This window comes from Callionymus lyra, chromosome 10 (genome assembly GCF_982586985.1).
Source record: "Callionymus lyra chromosome 10, fCalLyr1.hap1.1, whole genome shotgun sequence".
Lineage (NCBI taxonomy): Eukaryota > Metazoa > Chordata > Actinopteri > Syngnathiformes > Callionymidae > Callionymus > Callionymus lyra.
Genome location: NC_141827.1, coordinates 2,603,947 through 2,624,781, shown reverse-complemented (window position 1 = coordinate 2,624,781; position 20,835 = coordinate 2,603,947). Strand labels below are relative to the sequence as shown.

General features: G+C 42.5%; 3 protein-coding genes across 8 annotated transcripts; 1 reads left to right on the top strand and 2 right to left on the bottom strand.

Annotated features, from left to right (window-relative positions):
* Positions 1–108: 108 nt before the first annotated feature.
* On the bottom strand, positions 109–6,914 carry LOC148069892 (glutathione hydrolase 7-like). 5 transcript variants are annotated; one of them, XM_087800445.1, is made up of 15 exons: positions 6,814–6,914; positions 6,188–6,360; positions 5,978–6,141; positions 5,815–5,920; positions 5,697–5,764; positions 5,570–5,643; positions 3,946–4,127; positions 2,254–2,335; positions 2,081–2,199; positions 1,117–1,196; positions 955–1,059; positions 783–867; positions 589–708; positions 477–531; positions 109–418 (listed from the first exon to the last, which is right to left on the bottom strand). In XM_087800445.1, the coding sequence occupies exons 1-15, from the start codon at positions 6,905–6,907 to the stop codon at positions 348–350; spliced, it is 1,578 nt and encodes a 525-aa protein (XP_087656571.1). In that variant the 5' UTR covers positions 6,908–6,914; the 3' UTR covers positions 109–347. The 5 variants fall into 5 exon arrangements, 4 of the variants coding, with proteins under 4 accessions (XP_087656571.1, XP_087656567.1, XP_087656569.1 ...); XM_087800441.1 differs by having other exon boundaries at positions 2,081–2,335; XM_087800443.1 differs by having other exon boundaries at positions 614–708; positions 2,081–2,335.
* Positions 6,915–8,098: 1,184 nt separating this feature from the next.
* On the bottom strand, positions 8,099–9,192 carry LOC148069891 (uncharacterized). 2 transcript variants are annotated; one of them, XM_087801408.1, is made up of 4 exons: positions 9,117–9,192; positions 8,549–8,676; positions 8,376–8,463; positions 8,099–8,315 (listed from the first exon to the last, which is right to left on the bottom strand). In XM_087801408.1, the coding sequence occupies exons 2-4, from the start codon at positions 8,655–8,657 to the stop codon at positions 8,108–8,110; spliced, it is 405 nt and encodes a 134-aa protein (XP_087657534.1). In that variant the 5' UTR covers positions 8,658–8,676; positions 9,117–9,192; the 3' UTR covers positions 8,099–8,107. The 2 variants fall into 2 exon arrangements, with proteins under 2 accessions (XP_087657534.1, XP_087657535.1); XM_087801409.1 differs by lacking the exon at positions 9,117–9,192 and having other exon boundaries at positions 8,549–8,870.
* Positions 9,193–10,599: 1,407 nt separating this feature from the next.
* snai1a (snail family zinc finger 1a) lies at positions 10,600–13,900 on the top strand. Its single transcript, XM_087801369.1, has 3 exons — positions 10,600–10,965; positions 11,221–11,718; positions 12,751–13,900. Exons 1-3 carry the CDS (start codon positions 10,890–10,892, stop codon positions 12,933–12,935), a joined length of 759 nt encoding a protein of 252 aa, XP_087657495.1. The 5' UTR covers positions 10,600–10,889; the 3' UTR covers positions 12,936–13,900.
* Positions 13,901–20,835: the final 6,935 nt, after the last annotated feature.

The window sequence follows — 20,835 nt, the reverse complement described above, 5'->3', positions numbered from 1 at the left end:
TAAAAGAATATGAATCTAGAAGTAGTTTAAAACATGAAACTTCATTTTGTCAGGATTTTTGTGTCGTCAGTCCAGAATTTAAATATTGTCAAAAAAAACACTAAATGATCTAGTTAATTATTTTATTGTGTGTTTGTTGAGTTACAATGTTCACCGACTGTAGGTTCGAGCAGCTTCAAGTATGAGTGACATGTATGAGTGACATGAGTGACAGGTATGAGTGACATGAGTGACATGAGTGACATGAGTGACAGGTCCCGTGACGCGGTGGTATGAGCGCCTCTGTATCTCCGTCTGTTCTCGGGTCAGGCGACACAAACATGGACACGGATCTTTATTCAACACGATCAGGCTGCGATGGCGGCGAAGGCGTCGCGTCTCCTCGAGACCCCCCAGAGAAGCGTCCGGCGCTCGAGTCCTGGGTCCAGAGAACACGCGTCACGTGACGACAGGAAGTCAAGAGGGTTCGGACTCACGTGTGTCGTTGTTTTCCTGAAGCGTGTCGTCCTGGTCGGACAGGTCAGCGAACACCTGAGGCGAACGAGTCCGTCAAACAGGTTTTAAATCTGATCCGAGTCGTGAGCGAACCTTGTTCAGGTTCTTCAGGCTGCACCTGCCAGAGCAACTCAGCGCCAGGTACGTCCCACACCTGCGTCTCAGCGGCACCACGATGATGGGCATCAGCGCCAACACGGGCTTCCCTCCAGCCTGAGGACAACCAACCGTGAGCGAGTCGTCGTCGGCCGCTCGATGCTCCAGCACCTGACTTCCTGTCGCAGCACCTGACTTCCTGTCGCCGCCGCCGCGCCGTTGAGGACGATCCCGGACCGGGTCACGATCCTGCTGCCGAACGCTCTGCTGGACGAGCTGCGGAGCCAAGAGGAGCAGGTGAGGAATGCACAGCTTCCTCCTTGTGAGGTCAGCAGAGGTCACCAGAGGTCACGACCTCCGCACCTTCCCAGCAGCACCAGCAGGTCGTCCGAGCCCATCACAGCCACTTGACCCGTTGCTCTGGCTTCGTAGGAGCTCAGGTCCTGGTCCTCGGACCTGTTGAAGTATCTGACGGCACGACAACATGATCAATAACATAGTTCATGATATTATTGATGGTCTGACCTCAGCGTGTCTGAGAGCAGGTCGGTCAGAGAAGCGTCGGCGGAGAGTTTCTCCATGAACGCCAGAGTGGATTTTAAAGCCTGAAAAACAAGATTAAATATGTTCAGCAGGTTCGTCATGTTTTACGCAGTAAACAATACAAGTTACAGTGAAAATATAAAAATAGAAAAGTTCTTATCATTCGACTGGTTTCAGTCGTAACACGCGTTCAAAGTGACTCAAAACTGACAAACACAAACAAACCACCCACTACGTTGCTAACTAGCATTAGCATCATAGCGAGCACGAGCGCTAAACAAACATGTCAAACTCAACATAAAATAATGATTTAAAACAAAACCTTTGATGCAAAAAAGTTTTCCATCAAGAAGCAGATTTTGACTTTATTTAACGATGTAAAGATGAAAATACAAACAAGGAGCAAATATAACATTATTTTATGTGTTTATTTCATCGATGTCAGCCTTGTTCACTGACGGCTCCACAGATCTGCGTCTGTTGTTACTTTTGTTTCAACGACTCCGACTATAAACGCTACCATAGAGTGAAACATGAAGCAAGTACATTAAAAAAAGTCCTTTAACAGGTTTTCGATGGTTATTCATTTTAAATTAAGAATACAGTAAAATCAAATCTTAAATAAATTAAATTGTTATATACAAGATCATTAAATGAAAACAATGTTGTTTCTAATAATGTTTGTCATGTTTTATAACCACAGGTGTTTGTGCTGATCTGGCGTTTTTCTGTTTACGTTCCACGTATCGTGTGAATGTTTCTGTGAACTCTGTGACCCCAAGTTTAATGTCGTCAAACACTCTTGACCCTCGTGTGACCTGAGACGACATCAGGGTCAGGATGAGTCGGATGAATGTATTCAAAGAGAGAAGATACCAACAAACATCTTGAACCTTCACTCACAAGCTTTAAACAATCAAGTTCCTGAAAAGACAAGATCTGTCACCTGGACGCTCCAGCTCTGCGATGCGTTCAGGGTCACGTGTCTCTCCCTGAAGCTGGTGGACAGCTGGAGCGCCAGCATGAAGGCGGCGCCGCAGGAGGGCGGGGCCTGGACCACGAAGTCTGAGACAGATGTTATCAGCGTGACATCAGAAGAGGCGGAGACGGGCGTCGTACCCTCATGTCTGCCTTCCACGGGTTCGTCGACCTCCACGCTGAACGTCCTGATGTCACTCATGACGCCGCCGTGCGCTCGCACCTGTGCAGGAACATTCTGTCACCAGGACGTCGTTCGTCACGAGGAACCAAACGTTACGTCGTCTCTCGAAGCTTCAGTCACTTTCATTCTTGAGGGAACACGACAAACTAGCTTTTAAGAAGCTTGTTGTTGTTGTTAGTCGTGACCAATTAAATGTGCATTAATTAAACATGAATCTGACGTCGTCCTTCAAAGGATCCATTACTTCTCTCCAGGTCTGTCCTCCTAAACCAACACTCTTTACTGTTGGATCAGTTCCTTGTAGACATCAGTGGCGGCGCCAGGTGGCGCTGTAGCTCCCCTTAGAATAGTCATAGAACCCAAAGTAAGTAAGTAAGTAATATTTATTTATATAGCGCTTTTCCAGACCAGGGTCACAAAGCGCTTAAACAATCAAAACAATACTCAGAAAAGTACATACTTTAAAGATCAAGATAATACTGAGAACAACACAGGAGTTCGAGAAATTCAAGGAAAAGTCTGAACAAATAGAAACGTCTTAAGATGTTTCTTAAAGGAGTCAGTAGATCCATCAAGTCAAAGAGAGAGAAGATTGTTCCAAAGCTTAGGAGCAACAGCCTGAAAAGATTTCTCTCCTCTGGTCCTGAACCGTGTGCGTGGAACCATAAGTAGATTCTGATCCACAGACCTCAGAGCCCGAGCTGGGGTGTAAGGCAGGATCAGATCACTGATGGAAGGTCTGACCATGAATAGATCTGAAAGTAAGAACCAGAATTTTAAAGTTGATCCTGAAAGAAACTGGCAGCCAGTGAAGAGTTTGAAGGAGAAATGTGAGTTCTTCTACTAGAGCGGCTCAGAATTCTGGCTGCAGATCCTTCTTGTTTAGACATGAAAACAAACTGTTACAATAGTCCAGACGAGAAGAAACAAACGCATGGATTATAAGATCCAGATCATGTTCCGACAACATTTTCCTAAGTTTAGAGATTTTTCTCAGTTGAAGGAAACAGTTTCTGGTCAGTTTTCTTCAGTGTTGAACAAGAGACATGTCTTTATCAAATACAACACCCAGGTTTCTCAGGCTCAGTTTGACAGACTGACCTAAGTCACCCAAGTACCAAAGAAACGTCTTTATATGATTTTATCTCATGTCCAGGGTGTCCCCTGCCTCTCGCCCTATGACACTGGGATAGACTGCAGTCTCCCCTCGACCCCGGTGAGGGATAAAGCGGTAGAAAACTAATTAATTAATTAATTAATGAATGTAAGTCAAATATTTAAAGATATATATTTATTACTTAAGTAACTAAACGTTAAACCAGCAGTTTCTCTTCATATATGTTGGAAACTCAAACTTAAATGAGTTTAAATTCATCACTCGTTAAACATCATCAACACAAACATCAAAGTATTGATTGACAAACTATATCAGGTATTTTAAACCCAGGTCACTACACTCATGGACGTCACATCCCTCCGAGTTTACTCTTATTAAAGCCAAGTGCAGGCCGATGGCCGATAACTACAATAACCATCATGCACTGCAACGATGACCACAAGCATCAAATGTGACTTTTCTCCTGGTGAAGTCAGTTTCTTCTCCGTGGACCACGATGGAGTTTGACTTGTTCAAGAAGTTCTTCTCTCACCTCATCTTCGATCTCTTGAGCCGTGTCACCGCCGTAGAAACCCGACATTCCTGCCTCCAGGACGGCAGCGAGACCAGGTGTCCTCAGCACTGACCCTTGACCCGGAGGTCGACCCTCGGGAAGAAACATGGCTCGGAATCGATCTGAGAGATGCTCTGCTTGAACTTGTGCTATTGCTTCGGCTGTAGAAACATCATCATCACCTTCATCATCATCATCTTCATCTTTATCTTCATCTTCACCATCACCATCACCATCACCATCTTCATCTTCATCTTCATTTGATTTTTAATTAATTAACATTTACATGCAATAAAACTTCCGGCCTCTAGACGACAGCAGAAGGAAGAATGATGACTGAGGACGAGAGGATACAGTGAGTCCAGCAGCTTTTAAAGCTGATGTTTGGACATATTTCTTGACTTCATCAAGAGTCATGTGGTCTGTAAATACTACAACACCAGAGTCAAGTACTGAACAATACTACACATATATACTTGTTACTACACTATCACAACACCAGAGTCAAGTACTGGACAATACTACACATATATACTTGTTACTACACTCTCACAACACCAGAGTCAAGTACTGGACAATACTACACATATATACTTGTTACTACACTATCACAACACCAGAGTCAAGTACTGGACAATACTACACATATATACTTGTTACTACACTCTCACAACACCAGAGTCAAGTACTGGACAATACTACACATATATACTTGTTACTACACTATCACAACACCAGAGTCAAGTACTGGACAATACTACACATATATACTTGTTACTACACTCTCACAACACCAGAGTCAAGTACTGGACAATACTACACATATATACTTGTTACTACAGTATCACAACACCAGAGTCAAGTACTGGACAATACTACACATATATACTTGTTACTACACTATCACAACACCAGAGTCAAGTACTGGACAATACTACACATATATACTTGTTACTACACTATCACAACACCAGAGTCAAGTACTGGACAATACTACACATATATACTTGTTACTACACTATCACAACACCAGAGTCAAGTACTGGACAATACTACACATATATACTTGTTACTACAGTATCACAACACCAGAGTCAAGTACTGGACAATACTACACATATATACTCGTTACTACACTATCACAACACCAGAGTCAAGTACTGGACAATACTACACATATATACTTGTTACTACACTATCAATACACCAGAGTCAAGTACTGGACAATACTACACATATATACTTGTTACTACACTATCACAACACCAGAGTCAAGTACTGGACAATACTACACATATATACTTGTTACTACACTGTCACAACACCAGAGTCAAGTACTGGACAATACTACACATATATACTTGTTACTACACTATCACAACACCAGAGTCAAGTACTGGACAATACTACACATATATACTTGTTACTACACTATCACAACACCAGAGTCAAGTACTGGACAATACTACACATATATACTTGTTACTACACTATCACAACACCAGAGTCAAGTACTGGACAATACTACACATATATACTTGTTACTACAGTATCACTATATATCGTATCAGTAGATTATATTTATATTCCATCATAAACTCACCAAGACTGTACGACACCTTAAATCCTTCTCTGGCCAGAGAAGCCGCCGGAGCCGCGAGTTCTTTCCACGATAAACTGAAATACATCTTTAGAATATATTTTATAAAGAAGTTTGTAAACATCGTTACCTGCCGTAGAGCCGGTGGGCGTGGCCTAAACCCTTCATCACACCTGGAACCCCGACCCTCAGACCTGGCTGCACAAACCAGGTTCAACTGTTTTGACGAGACGTGTCGTCATGGTTACCTTCTGCTCCGACATCTCCTCTCTCAACATCCTGGGGAACTTCTCTTGGAAGTCCAGGACCCGAGTCTGGTTCCTGTGGATGTCGTGCACCATCATGACGCCTCCTCTGGAGAGAACACACGAGTCTGCGGTGGTTTGTTGGCGTCGATCCTCCGTCACTCACCCGCCGACGCCAGACACGTGCGGATGAACCACGGCGAGGCAGAGCGCCGCGGCCACGGCGGCGTCCACGGCGGCGTCCACGCTGGACCCTCCTCGCCGGAGCACCGTCTGACCCAGGGCCCGGCAGAGCTCGTGGTCGCACAGCAGCAGACCTGGACTGAGGACCTTCACCAGGATGAGTCGTCCGGTCAGAGTCGTACTCGCGACTCACCACGTGTTCCCTGATGTAGATGTGCAGGACCAGAGCGATGGTGGCGCCGACCGTGAAGATGATGGACGAGGTGACCACGAGCATCAGAGTCGGGTCCAGAGTGGAGACGTCTTGAGGGTCTCTGGGGTCCAGAGGCTCCAGTGGTTTGACAGGAACTCTTCCCTGGAGCTGATCTGAGGAGGAAATAAAATATTTGTCATCAAGTTATTAAAAGACACTTGAAATAAATACACAGCAAAACAGAAACAAACGATTTAATTATTGATAATAAAAGGTTTTAATAGTGAAAGTCCCATGATGCACTGCAGCACCTTTGTTTAAATCAAATGTTTATCTCTGCTTAAAAAGTATCAAAAACATAGTGAACAAAGTCATTTAGAGAAAAAAAATGTGGTTTTAAACATTGATTTGATCTTAAAAGATTAAATAATTTAAGTGTAAAAGCCAAACGTGTGTTTACCAGGAAGTGGAAAGTTAGTTTTGAATAAACTACGAAGCTTCTAAACATGCAAATATTTAACATAATATCGTATTTATTGTGTTCTGCTCGAGTGTGATTTATGTTCTTCTGTGATTCGTTGATAAATAAAGATAAACCGCCAGAATAACGTCATTAAAACCTTTACCTGATGCTTTAATCCCGTTTGATAAATGAAAAGCGTCGAAACTTCGGTACTTCGTGGACTTTTCCTTGAGTTTAGATCCGGGAGACACTTCCATACCTGCGTTTACCTGTTAATTCAGACGAAAATCAACATAATCGATCACAGCAGGTCGATCTACTCTCGACCAATCAGAGCGCAGCATACTGACCCTATCCACATGACGTCATTGAGACGTGACGGACAAACTTCTACTTAAAACTTTCAAATGAAAAAAAAAAACACTTAAATATTTACATTTTAATTTGCAAATTTAAAAACGTTTTGAAAGTATTATTTGATTAAAAATAAAAAGCAAATTGTTCACGTGATTTACTCCAAGTGTACGACGGGAATCTTGTTTGTGTTTTTTCAATTGTTATTGAACAATTATTTTCGTAAATTAAAATGTGTCTATTATTATTATTATTATTATTATTATCATTATCATTATCATTATCATTATATTATATTATATTATATTATATTATATTATATTATATTATATTATATTATATTATTATTGTTATTATTATTATTATTATTATTATTATTATTATTATTATTATTATCATTATCATTATCATTATCATTATTATTATATTATATTATATTATATTATATTATTATTGTTATTGTTATTATTATTATGTTTGGATCTAGTGTGAGCACAAATCTCTTATTAAGATCAATAAAGTTTTACCTTACCTTACCTTAAGTATAAACTTGATGTACGAACGTCTTGTTTCAATCGTTATTAAGAACTAAAATAAAAAATGCACCAAACTTCTATTTAGTTACATTAATACAACAATAGTTTGATTGTTGCTAAGTTGTCCCATTTGAAATAAAATGTACAATTATAAAGACATATATGTATATTTATAGTAAAACATATATGTATAATTTTAGTGGCCATAACTAATTATAATATAACATATTTACATGTATTGAAAAAATTAGAAAGTGATTTATTTAAGAAGAAAATAACACTTTATACACATTATATATATTGAATATTTATAGATATTTGACATATTTCAATAAAATGTAGTAAAACCCATAATAATGAACTAATGAAGAGAATAAGAAGAATTAAGTTTTATATTTACCGTATATATAGTAAAATGTTGCATTGACAACAAAATATGTTGTATTTAGCAAATACAAGAGAAAAAAACATAATAAATGACAAAGTTATAGATTTATTGTGACATTAAAACCACAAACGTTGACATGTTCGGACACAAAAGAAGCATAAATACTGGACGCCGTGAGGTCAGTGGCTGAGCTGACGCAGCGACGGCTGCTGCAGGTTGAAGGTTTGACGCTGGACTCCGTGGCGAGGACGGTTCTGCTGCTGCTGGAGTGCGTGACGGGACGGGTGATGTGGGGGAGTAAAGGATCTGGTCTTGAGTGTGACCTCAGGTAGGTACCGGGGCTGAGAGATGATGCTGGGGTTCTCCTGGGGGGTCGAGGTCGCCTCACTGAGGAGAGACAGAACATATATTCCAACATATCCGACTCTCTCTCCAGACGCTTCTCACCTCCTCTCAGAGTCCAGGTCTGAAGACGCGTCTGAGATGTTGGGGCGACAGGTCAGCGGCTCGTCCAGAACCTGAGTCGAGGTCACCTCTGTAACGTCACATGACCATCACGCTGACATCTGTCCAACCATCGGCTGCAGAACCAGATGTTTGTTGTCAAGACTGTGACGCACCTTCGTGAGGCACCACCAGCCAACCTTCATCCACCGCCTCAGAACTCTCCACGTCCTCCTGCTTCTCCTCGTCGGCTCCAAACAAGAGACGACTGATGGCCTTGAACATGGTTTATCTCCGGAGGAATCTGTCGGGACGAGAAAAATGACTTGAATTAAGAAAATATATCTTTGTAAAGTCAGCTGATGTTTGAGTCAGCTGACCTGGAGCAGCCAATGAAAGAGAAGCCCCCCCCTCACTGTCATTGTTGGGGTCCATCTGGTTCCACATAAATTGGGGAGGGGCTTCATTCACTCCCAAATATTTTACATTTAACCTCATTTTCACATCCTCCTGTATTTACAGTTGCTGATCATTGTCCGTTACATATTTTTTTAAAACGTTTAATATGTTTATCATTTATTCTCATCATAGATGGAAATAAAACGTAATAATATCAGAAGTTATAACAAAAATACATCTTATTTCAGATTTATTTACGATCCGTGACACATTTAAAAGTTAAAGTTACATGAAACGATCAAATCTTTCAAGGATCGATTAACGCTCTCTTTAAATCCATCTTACCTGCTTTTATTGTCCTTCAAACTTCCTCGCAGACATTTGTTCAGTGAAGTCCAGACGGTGTCGCTCAGAATAACGCAGTGGTTCAGTTGTAACGGTTTAAAAAGCGCATCAATGTCGCGTCTGTTGTCTTCAGGCGTTCAAACCGTGCACGTCACTCTGCAGAGGCCCCGCCCCTTCACCCGCCCACAGAGACGGATCCACCAATCAGGAGCCGCGGCTCCGTCTCGCGCACCGATTTGATTCGGAGCAGAAACTGTGGTTCTGATCCAACTCAGATGAAAGTGGGTCAACGAGCGGAAGATGACGATCCAATATCCACGCTTTAATAAATAATAATTCAATAAAATAACTGAACAAAAGTCCCGGAAATCAACATATATATTAGAAATCAACAGTTTCAACATTTTTCGATGAATCACTTGAAGAATCGTTGTTTAATCTTCACGGAGATTGATCTGTGTCTCCCTCTAGTGGCTGGAGTTGAAACAACAATTTAAACAATAAAAGGTAAAGGTAAAACTTTATTGATCCCTGAAAAACATCCGAGGCAAGAAATAAGTACAATTATGTTTTTTTGAAAACAAAACAAGCCTAATACGACAAAACAAAAAATTGAGAAAATTATCATTATTATTTTAAAAAAGAAAATCTGAAGAAATTATGAAAATGGTATTTTGCTTTTAAATCATTTTTAATTTGGCGTGTTAGATGTTAACAGTAAGATTATTGTTATGAATGTATTTTAACTGTTAATATCCAGTTAAGGCTTTTTTTTTTAAAGGTCAAATGGTGAAAAAATAATATATTGTTAGACACATATGTTTAGTTATCACATAAAATATACATGAGAAAATAAAATATATTTTTTAAATCCCGAGTTATATATACATTTGATAAATTAAAGAATGACTTATTATTATTGTTTTGTTTCCAGAGCAGTTGGTTGACTGTGCAAAATATGTTTTCAATGATCGGTTTTACGCTCTCTGTTCTAAAAACATATAACTTACTTACTTGTGACCCTGGTCTTGAAAACCGCTCTACAAATACTAATTACTTACTTACTTAATTAATTACTTACTTACTTACTTATTTACTTACTTACTTACTATTCCACTAATGTAAAGATAATTCATTTTTAAAGCACGTTTGATTTCTCGCCACAAGGTGGCGACAAACCCCGACAAAAGATACATCGACGGCCTGAGCGAGACTCGCGTGAGTCACCTTTACTTTCTCTGTAACTAAGCTTCTTTAATGACGATATATGTCGATATATTGACGGTGTATTGTGAGTTCTCGTGTTTACAAACAGTTTCAAGTGAAGTCAATCGTTTCAGTCGTTCAAGCTTCTTCTAGTTTTTCAAGTTAAGAAGTTTTAACTGATGCTCACAAAATCTTCTAACTTGGTGAAGACGTGATTAAAGCATTAGTGTGCGTGCGTGCGTGCGTGCGCGCGTGCGTGCGCGTGGGGGGGCATGCGTCTTCTTCCTGCGCCAAGCCAGGGCGGCGGGGAGGGCCCGGGGGCGAGCACACCCCTAACGCCTGTGTCAGACTATTTGAGAACACAGAGCCGCATTCTGCAGGAAAGCTGCGCACATCTGTCCGCTCAAGTGCTCGCTGGAACTTCTGGAACATTGGAACTCTTTTTTTTTACCTCTTCTTTTTTTTAAAACAAATTATTCTTAGTCCTCGGACTCGTCATCTGTTTCCACGGCGCGTCGTAACAAGCGCAGCTTTTTACGCAACTTTTTTTTAACGCCCCTGAGGAAAATGCCTCGATCTTTCCTGGTCAAGAAGTATTTCGCGAGGCAGAAACCAAACTACAGTGAACTGGAGAGTCAGAATGGTGAGTAGGAGACTCTCTTTTGTTGAGATCATTGCGTACATTTGAGAGGAGCTCAGATCTATTCCTGCTCAGTTGACTTGTCAGATGCACTTTCCTCTCTCGAGACCAGACAAGACTCACATTCATGTTTCTAGATGATGTGAATACGTGGGAGGAACCCACAGACCCCCACACCGCCCTGTTTCATAAGACCCTCAGAGTTTTATAAGATCAACTTTTCTGTGGTTCTGACCGTGAACATGTGTCTCCCCTCAGAGTCCTGCCTGGAGCGTCTGGCTCTGGCCGAGTTCCCCTCAGGGTACAACACCTGCCTGACCACGGGCCTGGTGTGGGACGTCCTGCCCGCACTCTACTCGTCCCAGACTCAAGCCTCCGCGGCCCCGGGGCCCCTGGACCTCAGCTCGCCCTCCAGCCTCAGCAGCAACGCCAGCAGCAGTGGCGAGGAGGACGAGGGCCGGACCTCTGACCCGCCGAGCCCCGAGCCCGTCCACACCTACGCCCCCCGTCAGAGGATGAAGTGCACGGGCGTGATGGTGACCCACGTGACTCCCCCCGAGGAGGAGGAGGAGAGAGAAGCCCCCGTGACCGCCGTCCGGCCCGCCTTCCTCTGCAAACACTGTCCCAAAGAATACACCAGCCTGGGGGCCCTCAAGATGCACATCCGGTCACACACCCTGCCCTGCGTGTGCACCACGTGTGGAAAAGCCTTCTCCAGACCGTGGCTGCTCCGGGGCCACATCCGCACCCACACAGGTGAGCCGGGGCCACAATCTGTGTGCATGTCAGGAGGTGACAGAGGAGCTCAAGGTCTTAGTCAATCTCTTGTTATTTATTTTTACATTATTATAATTTAAAGATGTGTTTCCGTTGAACAAACAAGAGATTCGATGTAAAATCACTTCAAAATAGTTCTGAGCGACAAGAAAACCATCATTAAATTATTAAAAACTAAACTAACAAAGAAGTATTTCAGGAACTGCACTAGCAGTAGAAGTACAAATAAATAAAATGCTTATTTTGCTGCCAGAAACTTTCCATGTCAGCAGTTTGATAGTTTTCTGACCTCATAAATAAAGTCAAGGGTCACATTTATGTACAAACAAATATCAGTAACTGAGAGACGGGATCACATTCTTAGTTAATTACATTTTATTAATATCTATCTCATATTTAAAGAAAACAAAAGTTGGAAAATCGTAAGAATAAACAATTGTCTTTTTTGTTGTTCTTTTCAATCTGTTTTGACGGGAAAGAAACAAACACAAACAAATGAAAAGAATGTATTACTTGAAGAATCGAAGTAGAAACAAAGAAATAAAAAATGTATTTATTTGAAGAATCGAAGTAGAAACAGAGAAATAAAAAATGTATTATTTGTCTGATGTGAGCAGTTTGATGATCCTCCACAAATACAGTGGTTAAATCCATGGGTTCAGTTTAAAGTTGACGCTATCAAGAGCCATTGATCGCTCATTGTGTTGCGACAACACAATGATTGTCGCGATGTGTATCTTATCTGGAGTCTGTGGAGACGACAACAGGAGCAGGAAGTGACAAAGGGTGTCAGGACTCCCTGCAGGCGCTCTTGTTGTACCTGCAGCGACTTGTCGGTGCTAATCTCATTTGTCCTGATTGAGTCAAGTGACCCCGGCAGACCCTCGAGTTCCCACAGAGCGATTGTGTGGAGGTGGAGGTGTTAACGGGGTCTTTTGTGACGTCCAGACGCTCATTTGCACTCCTGACGACCCGCTCGTCCTCAGTCACTAACGTCTTGTTTGATTCCAGGTGAGCGTCCCTTCTCCTGTCCCCACTGCAACCGCGCCTTCGCCGACCGATCCAACCTCCGGGCCCACCTGCAGACCCACGCCGAGGTCAAGAAGTACCAGTGCAACGTCTGCTCTCGCACCTTCAGCCGCATGTCCTTGCTACAGAAACACAGCTCCTCGGGCTGCTGCTCGGCGTCGGCGTGAGACGTCTCAGCGCCACAGGGACACTCAGGGTAGATGAGGGGGTCTCACGAGAGGAGGTCCGAGACCCCCGGACACCATGAAGCCGCCGTTTTAAGGGACCTGGATACACTCGAGACTTATTCTGGATTTGAACCGACAAGCTTTTAAGCCGCTCGACACAGAGCCTTTTAAAAAAAAAATCTCCATTATAGTCCATTTATTTGGGCTGCTGGACCAAACCTAACCGGAGCCAAGGCCCACTTGACACCAGCCCCTTGTTTCTGTTGTGCCATTCCAAAGAGCCAAATGTAGTGAACGAGGAGATGAGAGCTCAGAGACACAGCTGCAGAGGTGGAATACATCACAGCTGTCCCTGGTACTGTGGTGTGGACGGACGAGGTGCGAACAGGTGCTTCACTCGTGACCTTCGCTGGATGAATAGCAGGTGATTCCACTAACCTTGCTCCAAGAGAAAGAGGAAGTGTGTCATAGACCAAGAACGGCGTCGGTTTGGACTCGGCCTGTATTTTGTCTAAACACATAAACCTTGTCTCTAATCTGATGAGTTGAGAGATAAAAAAGTTCATTTCCAGAGCTGCTGTGAGGTGGACAGTCCTGCACTCAAGGTTACCACAGTGTTAATAATACGAGCTCAAGCCATAATTGATGTGTGAAATTAATCTTTGTCTAGTCATAGTTTCTTCTTTAAAAGCCAAAAAAAGTGCCTTTTTTACCTCAGTGTTATTTCAGACACTAGATTTGTGAGAATCTTGATTGATATTTGTAAAGAACTGGGACCAAAGATCTTCAACTTTCACTCCACGGTTGCCTTTGAACGTCAACCTCAGAAGCCCAAAGAGACATTAATGGCAGTATTTTAACAGTGCAATGCATCCAAATAAGTTTGTACAATACTTGTGTGTTTACTTCTCTTTCCTGTACGTCGTAAACGACGGATTTGCATTTCAATAAAGTAATTTATGTTTATTAAACGTGCTTTTTCTGAGAGTTGTTTTCCAAGTTTTGAGGAATCGATGTTTGAAGTATTTTTGTTTTTTGTCTGTTTGAACAAAACAAACTTTGAAACGACAATAGTCAGTGGACTAGTTTTGACTAGCTGCCACTAAGCACAAAGCTAACTTGTGTTATAGCTTGTTTGTCTACATGAGCAACTTCAGTAATTGTGTTTTAAGCGACTGTAGACATTCGCTCAAAGCTAGCTATTCAGCACAAAACTAGCTAGCATGGTTTAGCTGAGCAACTGATCATCATCAAATCATAAGATATTAGTTCAAAGTTACCCCATGTTTCAGCTCATTTGTTTAGCTTAGGAACTGCAGTCATCAGTGCAAAGCTAACTTGTGTTTTTAGCTTAGCAACTACAGTCATCAGTGCAAAGCTAACTTGTGTGTTTAGCTTAGCAACTACAGTCATCAGTGCAAAGATAACTTGTGTTTTTAGCTTAGCAACTACAGTAATCACAAAGCTAACTTGGAGTTTTAGCTTAGCAACTACAGTCATCATTGCAAAGCTTTCTTGTGTTTTTAGCTTAGCAACTACAGCCATCAGTGCAAAGCTTTAGTGTGTTTTTAGCTTAGCCACTACAGTCATCAGTGCAAAGCTAACTTGTGTTTTTAGCTTAGCAACTACAGTCATCAGTGCAAAGCTAACTTGGGTTTTTAGCTTAGCAACTACAGTCATCAGTGCAAAGCTAACTTGGGTTTTTAGCTTAGCAACGACAATCATCAGTGCAAAGCTTTCTTGTGTTTTTAGCTTAGCAAGTACAGTCATCAGTGTAAAGCTTACTTGGGTTTTTAGCTTAGCAACTACAGTCATCAGTGCAAAGCTAACTTGTGTTTTTAGCTTAGGGACTGCAGTCACCAGTACAAAGCTAACTTGTGTTTTTAGCTTAGCAACTACAGTTATCAATACAAAGCTAACTTGTGTTTTTAGCTTAGCTACTACAGTCATCAGTGCAAAGCTAACTCATCGTTTTGGCTTAGCAACGACAGTCATCAGTGCAAAGCTAACTTGTGTTTTTAGCTTAGCGACTAAAGTCATCAGTGCAAAGCTAACTCATCGTTTTGGCTTAGCAACGACAGTCATCAGTGCAAAGCTAACTTGTGTTTTTAGCTTAGTAAGTACAGTCATCAGTGCAAAGCTAACTTGTGTTTTTAGCTTAGCGACTACACTCATCAGTGCAAAGCTAACTTTTGTTTTTAGCTTAGCAACTACAGTTATCAATACAAAGCTAACTTGTGTTTTTAGCTTAGCAACTACAGTCATCAGTGCAAAGCTAACTTGTGTTTTTAGCTTAGCTACTACAGTCATCAGTGCAAAGCTAACTTGTATTTTTAGCTTAGGGACTGCAGTCATCAGTACAAAGCTAACTTGTGTTTTTAGCTTAGCAACTACAGTTATCAATACAAAGCTAACTTGTGTTTTTAGCTTAGCGACTACAGTCGTCAGTGCAAAGCTAACTCATCGTTTTGGCTTAGCAACGACAGTCATCAGTGCAAAGCTAACTTGTGTTTTTAGCTTAGCGACTACACTCATCAGTGCAAAGCTAACTTGTGTTTTTAGCTTAGCGACTACAGTCGTCAGTGCAAAGCTAACTCATCGTTTTGGCTTAGCAACGACAGTCATCAGTGCAAAGCTAACTTGTGTTTTTAGCTTAGCGACTACACTCATCAGTGCAAAGCTAACTTGTGTTTTTAGCTTAGCTACTACAGTCATCAGTGCAAAGCCAACTTGTGTTTTTAGCTTAGCGAGTGCAGTCATCAATGCTAAGCTAATATGAACGTTCAGTTTACTGTGTCAGCAGCTGGTCTGAATGTAAACAGCGGTTGAAGTCAGTTAAAACAGTTCTGTTTGATCATTAACTTCATCTCCACATTATTAGGAGGCAGGTGAACACCTCTGCGCGCACCTGCCTCTAGTTTACACCTGTCGAATACTTCCCACTGCTCTTGAGCAAACACTGGAGCAAGTGTCAGTGAACTTTTAAAAAGGTTATTTAAAGTGAAAATGGCTCCATTTAAATCCAGTTCCTCGGAGAAGGTTCTCCTCTTCCTCCCCGTAGACGGTGACTCAGAGTCTGGAGCGATGAGTTCTCAGGGCTCCTGCGTTCCCAGTCAGTAAGTCGGACCGCGAGGCGCTTGGACGGCGTGCGTGGGCAGAGGCCCAGCTGGTCCGACCAGGATGAGCTAATCTGTTCCACGGTCCTGTGTTTCCTCCTGAGTCAGTGAAAAGTAGGTCTGAGCCAGTCACACTGACGCTGGAAGAATCCTGGTCCGTCTTTTAAGCGAAGGAAACACGGATGTTTGTTGTGGAGGAAGAGAGTCGAGGATGTGAACTGGAAGTGTATCCTGAGGTCAGCGAGTTAGCTGTGCCAGCACAAACTATTGTTGTCCGATCCAACGCAGATATTTTAGGCTCTCAAGTCCTCAAGTGTTGTGTGTTTCTGGACCAACATGAGAGATCTTCGCTGCCTCGCAGTTTCTAATCTGGTGTCGGAGAATCATAACAAACGTCTAGATTCCTGCAGTAAGAGTGGTGAGGCCTCCATGTGAAATCTGAGAAGCCTTTCCTGCTGTGTGCTGTACAGTGCCAGAGCACTCACTGTAATTTACCAAAAGTGGCTGCTATTTATGCCATAAAGCATGTGTTTAACATTCCTGAACCCCACCGTGTTTGTGTATTCCTCGCTGGCGCTCCCCCACTCAGAGGGCCGGCCTGTGCTTCTATTTGTGCGAGCAGACGCTGGAGGAGCTGAACGGCTTTTCCACTTTCACAGAAGGATCATTTTTCTGAGACGTCGCCGACAGGAAGTGTGAGTTTACACTGGCCTGGTTTGTCCCTCAAGAAAGCAGCTTCAAGTCCAGTGGACTTCTGAAGTCCTGCATCCCTTCCCCCCCCTCGTCAGCTGTCCCTCCCAGCAGGTTCTGGGGTGGCCCGGCCACTGAAGCCCGGCCTTCGCTCCGACAGCAGAAAAGACTCCCAGCACGAGAGACAGGAAGGAGCTGTCAGCATCCCATAAACAGGACTCATCTGGAGAGCCGGGTCTCACGGGAGGATCTGCAGACGGTCACAGGAGGCCGTGATGCCTTCACAGACATCTGACAATTACCTGTAAGTCTCTCTCGGACATGAACCAGCGATGATCTGCCGGTGGGAACACAAGACTGCAAACAATCTTTTCTCGCTTAATGCATTTTGGCTTCAGGGGCCGATGTTAAAAAACATCATAAAAAAATCACACGCGAGTCATGTTTTGTTTTTATCATGTGGATTTTAAAACAACAAACAAAATAGTTTCAAGACCGAAGAAATAAAGTTTCATTTTTTATCACCAAATGAGAGAATCTAGAATAGTGAGAACGTAAAACAAAGAAATCTCATAATGTTTTTTTTATCTTTGAATGTTTAACAATGTTGACCATCAATCATTCACAGCTTCACGTAATACATTTGTTCTTGTTTATTTAAAGATGCAACTAAACTTGTTTTCTTTCCTCAGACACTCTTTTGTTTTCACGGAAAAACAATGTTCTGCTCCATCATCTTAATGCGTGTCCTTGTTTAACCCGACCGACACGCTCTTATTTTGAAATTCCTTGCATTTGGTCACGCAAAATATGAAGTAAAATTCATTTTTAAAATTGCAATTGTGAAAAACAAAAATATGTTTTTTTTGGGTTTAAAATATACATGTCATCAACAGAGTCAGTACCAGTCACCAAATGAGTTTTTGAAGTTCAACTAATGTGTTGATGTGTGTTAAAGTGTGTGTGTATGTGTAGTTGTGATGTGTGACTCTATTGTATCGTCAGTGTGTGTGTGATTGGTCAAGCATGGAGGTTTGTCACCACGCGTCATCAATGGTCTCCACCTCCAAGGAGCTTGTTGTATAAACAAAGCGTGATTACAGCTGGAGGAGCAACTTTATAAAGTAATAAAGTGTAAAACATGGTCATGATGAGAAGTTACTGCGTCTTGAAGAACATTCACTACATGACACCAGAGTTGAAGTTTATCCTCAATTTTTCATGGATGTGTCAACAACATGTTACACACAGATCTGTTCTAAATATATATTTGAATGAACCCCTTGTTGGATTTTAAGTTATCGAGCTCAAGAACTCCTTGTTATGTATTGTTAGTAACGTGATCCTTCATGCACTTGTGGTATGAAAAGGTTGTTTTACTTATATCTTATGTGAGATTCTTTGTGTTAGAAACAACTGATCTGCACCTGTGGTTGAAAAGCCAACGTTTGAAAAGACCCTCCACGATGTCAACAACACTTTCATACATTCATTTGTGTTTCGACACAAGTCAGAATGTGGAGATGGTTCTTCTCTGCAACAAGCGAGGAGCTGCAGAAGAGCATCTGGTAAACAAGCAGAAACACCACAACTATGCTCAACCATAGATGCGATCAGGCTTCAGAGTCGCCCGAGGCCGGACTGGAGAAGTGGTTGGGTGGGTCGTGGTGTTGGGGGGGGGGGGGGTATGGTTGCATATTAAAGAGTAATGAATCACACACTCAGTCACAGGGTCGCCAGCTATGAATGTGCTCTCTGTTGGTTTTCCTGGAGCCTGGAGTTTACTAACTGATGACGCAGGCCTGACTTGATCAGAGACATGTGTTGCTGTGGATGCCAGTGAGAAGCATAGCGAGGGAAAGGAAGAGGAGGTGGGGGAGCGTCGGAGGGATGGGTGGTGCCTGGACTCGCTTCTATTTCTCTTTGTGTCCTTCTGGACTTAATGTGGAGCTGATGGTCCGCGAGGGAATGTTGAAAAAAAGCTCTATCTCCGGACAGGAAGCGTCAGCTTGACCACGTCCAACAGTTGTTGTACGCCGATGATGAAGAGCAGAGTCGGGCACGTCGACGTCACATGACTCTAAGAGACGTGTTGCACGTCATCACTGACTTCCATTCCTGAACATATTTTCCCAGCAAGGTGCAGGAGGACGTTGAGCTGTCGCCGCAGGCCTTGACAAACTATTATGAAAGAGGCAGTAGATCGCGGCCCACCTGTCTCAACTTGTCGTGGCTTAACTGTGTATAAACAACACAACCACCTGAGAACCATTGTCTACACACTTCTTTCTGTCGTCCTCAACTATTCCATTTGTTAGGTCCCGGTGCTCTGTGTGGGATCAGCCAGTCCTCGGGCAAGCTGGGTCACGACGCAGGTGAGAGGTTTGTTTTCCTGGAAGGAGACTCGTGGAGTCCCAGCGTCTCCACCGGCGTGTCGTTTCCCATGGTGTTGTCAGAGCCACACCTGCCAGCAGAGAGTTTAGTGTGTCATCTCGTGGAAGCATGTGTCAAGTGCTTCCCATTTGCTGCGACGGATCAAAGAGTCACAAGGAATGGAGTCCTCGGAGCAGATGCTTCCAAACACCCCCGCTCAAGAAAACCCAGCTCGGCCCGTAATCCTACACCAGAACCACACTTTCACTTTAAACAACAGTCTTTTTAACATGCGACCCGACGCACAACGCATCCTAAATGTTGTTGCTCGTCAGAACACAAACCAAAATACATCTGCTGCATATTTCCTGAAGACAATGTTGTCCAAATCAAAGCTAGCCTTCATGCTCAGGGAGCTAGCAGGACAAACGTTAGAACATTTAATGGATGAAGCCGTTTCAGGTCATGTTTATTCAACAACGGCGCCAGAAGAAACTATTATTTGTGAGAAAACCCCCACCTTCTGAAACACACCTGCATGGTGACATCAGACAATCCTGCATTCTTCAATCCACCATTTTGACTTTCCAATAACTTTAGAACCTTCTTTTCAGAGGCTTTGAGAGAGACTGTAGTTTTAGACAAAAACATCTTTATTGTCAACATATACTATTTCAAATGCAAGATAAAGAGACTTCGGCATCAACAACCAGTCAGCTGTGAAGTGTTTTCCACGTCCAAACAAAACCATCATTTACAGAACGATCCATATCTGTTAAAAGAAATATGTCAGAGTGATATCAGCCTTTGAATTGTTGGAAGCTCAATCGTTTTTTTTAAGTTTACATGTATTTTTAAGTATATCCTCTATTGCAAATATTTAAACTTCCATGTAAGGCTTTTTTTTTTAATCTTGTGTTTATTAAATGTGATTATTATTATTTAATATAGTTTTATTATTATTATTGTTTATATTAATATGTATGTTTTAATATAATGCGTATGTTTGTTTAATGTTTTTTAAGAACTCCTGTGACGACTCAAATGTGTGATAAATAAAAGAACATCTTATTTTATTTAATCTTGGGTCACACATGAAATGACTTGTCGGCCTGATGACTTTATTGGGAAAATACAGTATGTTCTCTTTTTCTTTATAATTTCCAACTATTAGTTTGAAAAGATAAGCACTTTTAATTTAGAACATGTGTTTTCTGTGAAAGAGATATTTGAGATGTTCCTGTTCCGGTCTCTCTGGACACAAATGGTTTCCATGTTCATAACTTTATTTGTTGTTCAGAGCCTTGTTGATCTGGACCAGCACCGGCCTGGCGTGAACTCTAACAAGCATGTGGTACGAGATCATCTCGTCCTCCTGCTCGAACCAAGAGACTCACAAACAACGTTCGACGTGAGGATAAATCACAAGCTTCGTCAACGTGCACCACCATTGGATCTGTGAGTCAGAAGGTCCTCTTGAGCGGCGGCGGCGGCGGCAGCTGCTCCTGATGGAAAACACCCAGCTCTCCCCTGGACACCCCACGGACCGCCCTGTCACGGTGACGCACCGGCAGCTCAAGGGTTCCCATAATCCTTTGAGGTCTCCAGACTTGCAGGAGACCTATCCATTTATCAGCGCTCCAGCTTTCAAACAACACCAGCCGCTTGATTTTGTACAGTTTCCCAAACAATAGCTACACAGTGCAGCGCCGCAGACTCAC